Consider the following 11,108-nt stretch of genomic DNA (forward strand, 5'->3'; position numbering starts at 1 on the left):
GGTCAAAATGAGGGAAGTTAACTTTTAGTCATATGTATCATAATGGTTATGTAAACTCGTGCATTATTTACAAAGTTTTTGCTCATGGGTACCAAGTCATTGCGCATGTGCACAAGCCCGATATGAGTTTTTTTTATGTAAAAACAACAAAATTTTGTGGAGGTTTGAAAGCTCATTTATTTGTATTATATTTTGGGTCCACGTAAAGGCTACCTAAGATTCTATGGTGTCATGATATGTTTAACACTGTTACTGTTTTAGTGTGTTGTAAAGTGTTGGAGATTATTAACATTTGTTGAAAATGTATTTTTGTTGGCTTGTCTTTTTCTTCCAGGTTATATAATTGATAGAATGGGAGAGAATCTTTTATTTCCTTCAGCTGCGGTTATAATCCAGAATAATGTTGTGCAATCAGGTAAGGATACATTTCTTCTCTGTGTATATGCAGATTATGTAACCCTAAAAAGTACACAAAGAAAATTTTTATATGATGTGCCTGTATTCACTTTTCACTAGACAGTGTCCACAGTAAGCATGCTAGACTATTAGTTCCATGTACTACACACACGAAATTTACTCCTAAAAATGATCAAACAAAAAAAATTGCATAAAATTTTCGTCACAGGAGTATTCTTTAGTCTCGTACTTTTTTGAATTTTTTTTGTAACGGCATTAAAATTTAAATGACGGATCTTTTCCACTCCTCTTCTGTGGGTTATTCCCAGGGCTTGTCGACTAGTTTGTTCAATAATTCAAAATGGAAAATAACTGTGGTTCTAGAGTCTAACATTACTACATAGTCCAGAAAAACAGACACCGAGATAACTCGTTTGACTACACAAATTCATTGGTATTTTCTCGTTCATACAAGTCGGGGTATTGTTTTCTCAGTTGGATTTCAGGCTAATTCCTTTGTTTTGTACTATTTTGCAGAGTAGAATATTTAAAAACCAACTTTTAAATCAAATTCTTCAAAGGTCTAAAGAACAGTTGACGAAATAGTGATTAGGTAAAGTGCTCAAAGTTGAGAAGTTCGGCTTAATTTTAAGTATTTATTCCAATAATTTTCTGTCGTTCTGTTGCGTTTAGTTATCTGGATTAAGTAGGATTCTCAGGGAAGTATTTTTGATACAAGAAATATTTTGACGGTGAGAGAAGTTCTCTTTTTGAAATCATAATTCTTTTATTGCAGTCAAATTATGCTGAAAGTGAGGTTGATTTGACCATGATATCCTATTTGATTAAATTCTAAAGTGTATGTGCAATGGTAAAGTATAATTGCAAATCTTTTTTGCAATTTCAAAATTACTGATAAAGGAAAACATTTTCATCCCTTCTTTACAATAATACCCGTATTCCTTCTGTGTGCGCACGATAGAAAAAAGTCGTACCACGAGCTCACGAAACTTATATTTGCACGAAATAACAAATGCACTATATTTCTAGTGACTTTGTTTTGATTGCCCGCGCAGTGTAAACAAATCACCAAGGTCGATTTTACGTATAGCCAATGAATAAGTTTTCTAAATGTTTATGAAGGAGCCTGAGCTAGGGCAATGAAAGCCATTTTAGAAGCTGTGGTGTTGTCCACTTTTTGTCTTCTTCTGCAATATTTGTTTTTTATGTTTTTATATGTTATGATAAGTACAGTTCATATTTATTAACTATTTCAAAATTTTTAACAAAGCTTTTTTAAAGATATTGGCTACAAACTTGATAGTGTTTATGTTGTCACGTTAGCTAAGGTTTTTATCTAGTTCGGCATGAATTGCTTTTATTCCTAACCAACATGAGTTTTTTTGTCTGTCATATTCACCAATTTAATTCTTACTAAGGGGCAGTTTCTATTATTTTAGCTAGCTACCTATCTATAAAGTGAAAGCAGCCACATAGCTAGGGTTGGTTACAACAAAAATTTTCATATGGTTAGCTAAGTCTTTTTATGTTGAGTGTACTTGGGTTGTTCCACCTTTGATGGTGTTATAAACTTGATTAAAAATTTGTTGATACACTGACGATTTTTCTACTTCAATACAATAACGTTCTGGGTCATTTTAACAGCTGATTAAATTTTGAATAGGATCCAATTTTCACGATTCACGATTCACAACTCATACCGCAAAATAAAAATGGCAGGTGATTGTTCGAAGTAACGACGGGTTGGAAGCCTGTGTTTTTATTTAAACCGAAGTTACAATGCAATTTTTGAACTTTTACTACAACCTTTCACAAAAAAATAAAAAGTGTCCTGGGTTAGAACTTATTTCGTAAAGTACAAAATTTCGGTGACTGTTGTTGCAGGAATAGGTGTAACCCAACCCATAGATAGGCGGTATACTGTGTTGCTATTTTAACTGCTGTTCCATGAAAACTCTTTTTTGAATAATTTAAAAGTATGCTGTGTGAGGTGTGCATGTGTGCCACTAAGCGCACCATTTTTTGGTAATACTGCAGCTATTTGCACGTGGAACCAATTCTTAATCTTGCCAGTGTTTTAAAATCAATAATAAAACCTGGAAATTTAAAGCAGACCTAGAAAACAGTGGAGTTTAGTGTATAATTTAAAAAGATTCTGGAATATTCTACAACGCCTAAATGTGAAAGTCAACCACTGAGTAAAGTAAGTTGACCGATCGTCATATCTGATCATGTTGTTCACTTCGTACACGTGAATGAAACAAGTCGTCAAGAGATTTAGTTGTCTTTCTAATATTAAATCTCTTCTTTTAGACACACCTCAACAGAATGTTCTAAACAGCAACGAATTTACAAGCTTCGCCAGTACAGAACAATTAGATGAAAAATCATGGCATAATTCTTCGATAAATCTTAAAAAGGACATTGAAAGCAGTGACACGTCATCGTTATCTTCCAGTTGGGAGTCAGACGAGAAGTCTCATGTGAAAAGAAGAAAAAAAGAGAAGAAGAAAAGGAAGAAAAAACACAGAAAAAAGCATTCCAGAGAGAAGAAGCAACCAAAGGTGGAACGTGTTAGCAAGCCTGACACCATCTGGTTAGAAAATACCAACTTAGACACTTCAGATGCATTTCGTAAAGATAAGCGCGCGGATAAAAATAATTCCGAATTTGATAGCTTGTACAAAATGGATGTAGCCATGTTTCGTGCTCATTTTGAGTGGACATGTTTAGGCTTGAGTAACAAACAGAGTATATCACTTTACCCTAACAAAAGAAAGAGGAAGAAAAACAAAGTTGAAAAAACACGCTATTTTTTAAGTGGTAACCATGGTGTTCTCGACATCGACGACGGTGACACGACGTTCGTACATTCGACGGAAAGTCAAGAATTTATTCCGTTGGCCAGGAATCCTGTTAAACGAGATGAAGTTATCGATCAAGGTGTTGAGGTTTCTCGATACGTGACGGATAGCTATACGGAAGGTAGTAAAAAGTTCTCAACCGAGCTCTTAAATCATCCACGCGATATTCAACTATGGCTGGAATTTGTTGATTTTCAAGACAACCTGATCACAGCCAGTAGTAAAAACGAAGAAGGGGAAGGTTTGAAAAAAACTCCCAAAGCCATTGTTGAAAAGAAATTGAGCATTTTGGACAAAGCCATGACCAGAAACCCGACCTCCATTGAATTAATATTGAAATACGCGCATCTAGTGAAAGAGATCTGGTCATCAAGTAGAGTGAATGAACAGTGGAAGGGTTGGTTGTTTAAATTTCCGAACTGTAGCCTTTTATGGCAGGAGTATTTGCTGTACGTACAATCAGACTTAATGTCAATGACCCTTTCTTCTGTTGTGAAAGCGTACAAAAATTGTTTCCGCACTTTGCTCGGTATTTATACTGGTACCTTACGCACACACAAACCAGAAGAGAACGCTGAAGAGGCACTATTGGTTGTCCTACTGCAGTTCGTCATATTTTTATGGAGGGCTGGTAAGAAGTTTTTTTGTTTTGTTTAATCAGTGGCTAGGAATGCTTTGCTTGTTTTTATTTGCGGACTTTGCGGAGGGGTATACCGAGTCTTTATTGCAGTAGTCTTGTGTTTTTCTTGAATTAGTTCGTTGCAATTATTTTTTGTTATTTTGATGCTGGCAATTTCAACCACAAGAGGCGCGATGAAGAAAGAGGGTCCACCAAATGATTATGATTGTTTCTCAATATTAATTTAAAATTATTTTTGCAAATTAATGTTTTCGTGATTCGTGTGGAGGTTAAATTTCGAGAACTGACAATGTTTGAAATATTTTAAAGGTTACCTCCAGCGAAAAGACAAGTTAATTTTATATGAAGACTTTGAAAACGTGTCTAGGAATTTGATTTTTTTGGACTAAGGAGTTTCACTAATTATGCATGACGTCATGACGTTTTTTTAGCCGCTCATATGGCGTTTTGAACATTTTACATAAATTTCAATATTTAGTTACCATAATTATGCACAATAAAAAATACATGTTTTAGAGCTAGTTCATGACGTCACAATTTCGCATAATTAGCGCAACTTTCAAGACAAATATCTCGAGAACTGATGAGGATTTTTAAAAAAATGAAGAGATAACTTTCAAAACTCTTTCATATGTGCTTGATTTTGCGCTGGAGGTAAGTGCCAAAAATTTTGGAAATTTTGGTGAAGTTCGCAGTTTATGTCCGAAATGTTCCAGGAGCATTTGAGAAAGTTTGTGGAAGGCGAAAAAAAATATTGCTTATGCCAAAATAAAAAAAACTGAATATTTCTCATTTTTTTATTCATACAATTCTTTAAAATCTTCATATTTATGAATTTTAACGGAGATTTATTTTTGTGAGTGGTGTCTATTATCATTTTTGAGGATACCTAACACACGAAGAATAAACCTCGTTATTGTAAGTTAGTTTGTCTATGATAAATGATTTCTTCCAAGCTCCAAGAAAAAAGTAATTTCATTGCAAAGTTTGAGTAGTAATAATTCACAAATATTTTTGTTTTCTAGATGAGGTTCTTAGCGATAATAATTTCAAAATAATACTTCTTGTACTGCAAACAGTGTTACGTGAAGATTTGAAGGTCTTCTTATGCTTGAAAGCAGAAGGTTTCGTTTTTCTTTCAGGTTGTAGCGAGAAAGCAGTGTGTATTCTCCAATGTATGATCGAGTTCAATCTCAACACGCCGCATGATTCACACGAAAACTTAAAACAAAAGAAAGAGCGATTTGAAGTGTTTTTCGACTCAGGCGTACCAAGGTATGATATGGCTAGGTTTCAAGTTTTTTTGAATAGAACAGCATAACAAGGTCGTTCGGGGACCGCAGGTTGCGGAAGACCCGAAGAATTCCTCATACAAGCTCTCTTAAAAGTCATCAACAGTCAATTATAAAAACGAGTTTATCTTGTCTTACACGCTAAATTAATACGACATATCTAAAGTTTTTTATACGAAAGGGAGTTAAAGTTATATTTGGAGGATCTAGCCTAGATTAGGTAGAGATAAGAATATATTAGATTGAGGCGCTCTCTGCATTATGTACAACTCCAATCCCTTTGTTGCGGTTCGGTTTGTGTACAGTGATGTGACCTAAAAACTGTCTGGAGTGTTTATTTAGTAAAATTTGTAGTTCTTTATCCTTGAGCGCTCACGCATGACCACTGTGTGCCTAAATTAGCGACCTTTTTCGTTCAAGGGTGGGTGCTTACTCAGACGCTCCTGTCTGAATAAGCAACCCTAAGCACCCTTATCGAAATGTTGAGGAAGGGCAATCGACATCGATCGATAGGAAATGAGTATTTGTTCATTTAGGATACCTGATATATATAATCATACATGCAAATGGTAGAAGCAAACGTCGATTTCATTCGTGTTTTTTTATATCATAGATTCAGTGAAGACGGATGGAGCGCTTGCTGTCACTCTCCTCCTGCGAGTACAGTACCTGCTACGCTGATCACGTGTACAACATTCTCTACGCCCACCTTTGATGAAGTTCTCGAGGAGAAAAAAAAGACTTTACAGGAAAAAATTTGGACCGAACTTGAAATAATTCGAGAAATGTCTCAGTTCGAACCATTTCGTGGTTGTCATGACGACTGTGAAGATACGGATCGGATTGTGCTTTACGACGATATCTCCTTTGCTCTGTTCAATCTACCTTCGCCCGATTTAATGTTCCAGTTGCTAATATCCTTCTTGCTTCTGCTTGGAGTCCCTATACCTAAGCATATGCTGTCAAACGACGTGCTAAATTGTTTTTCCAAATATTTTTATCTTGAGAACGCCGCAGGTGTTTGTTTGTGCCATTCTACAGTGCGTGCTAGCCATGTTTCTTTAAAGTCGATTTTGCTGACTGAAGTTGATGCGTTTAATGTAGGGTGTGTTGGAAAAGCGAGACAAATATTGTCTCAGTCATTAAGCTTGTTTGGAGATAAATATGTCAAAAAACTATCGCAGATTTGGTTCCATTTTGAGACAATGTTATTCCGTAAAGAAATCGAAACTACTTCAAACCAATCGAACTGCAAAACGTACGGAAAAGAGATTAAGAAATTTGTTAAAAGCGTGTTGAAACTCCCGCCTAACGGTAACTGTGTTGCATTGTGGGATATGTACGCAATGTACGAATGGAAGCTTGGTCGTCACGACGACGCGAAGAAGATATACTTCACAACGCTGCGGTTATGTTCTACGAAGGTGGGGAAGAGACACTTTCGTATCGCCTCCTCGGTCAGGTAGGTCGAAAATAATAGCGTTTAGTACAATACGTTATTCGTCGCGTTTGGCTATCTTTTGAGACACCCTTTCCAGCTTATATTTTATGTTAAAGTAACACGGCTTCATAATGATACCACTGTACTTAACGAGCTTTTAGAATTTGAATTAACAGTGTAGCGAACATCCTTTATAGCAGAAACCTCTTCACAGCGATCCCTTCTCTCGCCAATAGATGAAATGATGGTCAAACTCTCATAGAAAAACCTCTATATAGAGAACCTTTCAAAGCGGTCATCTTTATATAGTGGTCCTAATTAACATTACTCGTTAAAGCGGACACAGTCAACAATGGATTATATAAAATAATTCTTGGGAGAAGCTTGAGTAGTCTTTTTATATATTTCTTTCAACAATGTGTTACAATTTCGTTTAAGGGTTCTCCGATCTTTGTTATTTTCAGGATTTACGATACTCTAAAACCCAAGAGTAAAGAATATAAACCATTTTGGAAAGAGCCTCTATGTACGGGCACCTCCCTGGAGCGAACACTCTGAAAGTCCTGATATGGTGCCCGCTATAGAGATAACCCTTCATTGAGTGCAGGAAAAGTTGCTAATAGCTATACCTTCTATGATTTTTAGGTCCATGATTGATCTTCACCTCTTGGACTCAAGCAATAACGAGGTCGATATTCGTGTCTCGAGCGGAATAAAGAAGCAGGTTTTACAAATACTTTGTGCTTTTGTGACTGGAAATGATCTCGACTTGTCTTCAAACGCAAACACTGTAGACCTATTGAAAGTTTGTAGTCTGTTAAAATCCGAGCATGCGCAGCTGTTGAACAAAAGAGATTTACTGAACTCGAGAGAAAGAGACTTTCTGTGTTGTTACATTGTGTTCGAATATTTCTTTAACGGTTTCGAATCTCTGCACACTGCGTGCAAAGAAATTCTTGAGTTCTCCTCCTGCACGAAACAACACGAAGGACTTGTTGATATATTTCTACACGCTTTAGTTCTAATGCACTCGCATTGCAAATGTAACTATGAATGTTTTTCCATATACAAGACCACGCTTGAAAGTTGTTTCGAGCGATATCCAAATAATACGTCATTGAATAGTTTGTTTATTAATGTGAAGCAACACGGCCTAGACAGTCTGCATGCTCGGAGATTTTATAAAAACCTTATTAAGAACACCGAAGCGGTGGATCCGTGGCTACACGCTGTGGAGTATGAAGAACAAAGATTAAAGTATGTTAGTCCACTACCGGTAGCTGAATCAGTGAGTTTGTTTTTATTTTGTTTTTTCGTATTTTGTTTTTATCGTCGTTGCTTCGGGTTGAACATTTTGTTGGATTAACAAAACGCCTAAAGAATTTAGCGATGATTAGAACTAGAAATGACCAAATTTTTTAAACTTAAGAAATTTTGTTAGTTATTCTATATTTTGGTTCGCGAAATACGGGACGAATTTCCCTATAATTTCAAAAATCACAAGTTTCTGTAGAATTTAAATTTTAATACCACAACACGCAAAGGTAAAAAAACCCCATTGGCTTAAGGAACCATTCTGTTTCATCTACAGGTATCGTTGGAATTTGTGGACGCACAGAGCGGTGTACATAATCGTATTCGCGCCTTGTATCAACGTTTGCTAAGCACAGAGAAGTTTAGGTACTGCGCCGACCTATGGATAAAATATATTGACTTTCAATTGAAGTTCGGTACTGAAAAGATGGCGAGGGATACGTTCTACACATCCTTGCGAAGTTGTCCTGGTGGAAAGGTATGTAATAATGTTTTACAGTAAGTGTGGCCAGCGATCTTGAGAGCCTGGAAAACTCATATAAATTTCATAACTGAGTCAAAAATTTAGTAAATTTTTTAAATGTCAGAGCAAAATTCTGTCGTCTTTTACCTGGATTCGGGTAGTATAGCACGTTGAAAATATTGTCTTTGTAGAAAGCCGATTTAACGTAGAGACGTCGACGAAATTCATATTGTAGTTATGGAAATGTGAACGAAAATAAAAATAAAAATTGCCTGGCCTCACTGACGGTCTACTTTTCGCACGTTTTGTACAAATAAAACGATGTTTTCATAGAACATAAAATTTCCCCACGCAAAAACTTGGAACAGAACATACATGAAAAAGATAAAAAGGAGCGGAATACCAAAAACATGTCTCTTCCTAAAAAAATTATTGCGTGCCCCATCGTCCTTTTCAATAAACTCTGTGTGCATGTTATATTCAAAAAACAAAAACAAATATAAGATGGAATAAACAAATAGGTGTGAGTTTGAAGATAAAATAGAAACGAGGCTCAAATAAAACAAACCTCAACTGATAAGAAAAAGTTATAATTAGGCTAGGCTCAAAATATTTAGTATAGAGTATTAGTATAGAGTATATTCTCTTCCCTCACACTATCTCAGCATATTATTCAGATCACGAATTTCACACATTTTTCTCCAATCATGTTTTAGGGTAGTTGTAATATTTTTTGAATTATCTCTCACTCATGTGGCTCTAACAAATTTAAGGTTTTCAGCATGTATTTGTTGGTCAATATCAAACCATTACATAATTTAACTTCCTGTCTCGTGTTTTCACTACCAGAAAAGGCGGGCAGTACCTGGTCGCGTGACCACGTACTTTTAACCAGAGACTCACTGCTCACCCTAAGCGCTCTTAAAAACCTCAGTGCTATTAATTACCGCAAATGACGGATTAGGCACCCCGTGTCCAATTTTTTTCTAATAAGCACCCCTCGAGAAAAGGAGGCGCTTATTCAGACAACGATTTTTACTATGACTATAGGTTTTATTAAAATAAAATTATGTGTAAAAAGGGCGTTTAACTTTTTTTCATTCATCAAATGTCATTTCAAAGTGGGTAAATTTTTTCTAGATTTTCAAAATTCTGTTTCCTAAAATTTGGCAGAGACTACAGGTCCAACTTTTCGTTTGTATTCCGTTTTCGTTTCGTTTTGTATTTCTATTTTTTATTGATAAAAATTATGAGAATGAAGTTCAAAAAATTTGCTTTTTTAAAAGAAAATTAATAAGCGGTCCCTGCCAAATATACGCCTCTGTCAAGATGAAGTTTTTTTAATTAAGCGCCCCGGGCGCTTGATCTGTCATTTACGGTATTTGCTTCCATCGTGTACGGTAATTTGGTTCACCATGAATTGTTTTTTTAGATTTTATATCGACTAGCGATTGATCATTTGAACATGTTCAAGGAAGCTTACGATTTGATGATGGAGAAAGAACTGCGTGTAAAACTTATAGTGGAGGAGTTGGATATACTGTTGGAAAACTAAACATTCACGAAAATAGAAAGATAAATTGGCTTCCCAGAGTCGTACGGCTTTCAGGGTTGTCACGTGCAGTGCTTTTCCCGTAACCATATATAAAGTGCAGTGTTTCTCCCGTAACCATAAAGACCTGGAGACTAAGTTTCAAGGAAATCACAATATGTGCGAACACTTACACAAGAAAATAATAAATGAACGAAATGTTGTTATTAATTAGTCTTTGGTGTCACAATATGGATTGCATCAATAGGGATGTTGTGACGCCGTCACTGGTCATGTGAAATACGTCAAAATACTGTTTTTGCCTTTCTTTTTTAACTTTGACCCCAATTTTTTGCTTGTCGAAGCTAAATTGACATAGAGAAATGAGAATTTCTACAAAATTCTTAACATTCTTTTTAGGGCATTTTTTTGTGAAAAAGTAGGAACGAGGTCGGTCGAGTTACCATTCCCTATCGTGCTTATTGTCCCCAGGACCCCTTTTTGCTTTTTTATATTGAGGACGGCGCGAAGAAAAAGCAGAAGAAAGCTCGGGACCCTCAATATGATTGCTAACCTTGCACCATTAATTATTCTTAGAATTTGTAAACAAACAATCTGCGAGTATGAAGAGAGTTGCAAGCGATAAATAAAATGGTGAACCAAAAGAGGATAGGTTCTTTTATTCTGGAAATATAATGTTACGATAGGTTTTTCTACAGAATATGATACTCAGAAATATTAATGTTACCTAGCTATATACCACATAAAGAATGTCGTCCCTAATATAAAAAAAACAAAAGGGTTCCTGGAGACCAGGTTTTATCAAAAATACTTTCGCGAGTATAAAAACTCGCGAATTTTTTTGGTAAACTTCTCGCAATCGACGAATTGGTAAATTTTTGCAAAAAAAACTTCGCGATATTTGGAATTGGACAGTTTTCGCTGGATAAATTTCACTATTTTGAATTGGTCGCTCATCCTCGTCCCTATGGTTTTTTGCCTCTGTCAAAGCTGCTAGTAGTACTTACTTGACGGTCAAAATGGCAAAAGCCCCTTGGGGGCGGAGGGTGTTGGTCGCTGAAAAGTCTTGTTTATCCTCTATCGCATCAAAAAAAGTAAATATAAAGAAACAGTTTTTCCTTGTGT

At 35.8% G+C, this 11,108-nt stretch overlaps 1 protein-coding gene across 1 annotated transcript; it reads left to right on the forward strand.

Moving 5' to 3' along the window:
- Positions 1–105: 105 nt before the first annotated feature.
- Positions 106–10,280, forward strand: LOC130657297 (nuclear exosome regulator NRDE2-like). The gene is made up of 7 exons (XM_057460277.1): positions 106–415; positions 2,731–3,912; positions 5,064–5,196; positions 5,827–6,675; positions 7,300–7,942; positions 8,246–8,446; positions 9,864–10,280. Exons 1-7 carry the CDS (start codon positions 352–354, stop codon positions 9,984–9,986), a joined length of 3,195 nt encoding a protein of 1,064 aa, XP_057316260.1. The 5' UTR covers positions 106–351; the 3' UTR covers positions 9,987–10,280.
- The last annotated feature ends 828 nt before the right edge of the window (positions 10,281–11,108 follow it).

The sequence above is a fragment of the Hydractinia symbiolongicarpus genome, chromosome 9 (assembly GCF_029227915.1).
Source record: "Hydractinia symbiolongicarpus strain clone_291-10 chromosome 9, HSymV2.1, whole genome shotgun sequence".
In the NCBI taxonomy this organism is placed as follows: domain Eukaryota; kingdom Metazoa; phylum Cnidaria; class Hydrozoa; order Anthoathecata; family Hydractiniidae; genus Hydractinia; species Hydractinia symbiolongicarpus.

Bases quoted from the DNA above. Each gene is read 5' to 3' on its own strand.
- LOC130657297 (XM_057460277.1), top strand. From the start codon at position 352: ATGGGAGAGAATCTTTTATTTCCTTCAGCTGCGGTTATAATCCAGAAT. The intron at 5,197-5,826 runs GTATGATATGGC...TTTATATCATAG, and splicing joins TTCGACTCAGGCGTACCAAG to ATTCAGTGAAGACGGATGGA. The intron at 6,676-7,299 runs GTAGGTCGAAAA...TATGATTTTTAG, and splicing joins CGTATCGCCTCCTCGGTCAG to GTCCATGATTGATCTTCACC.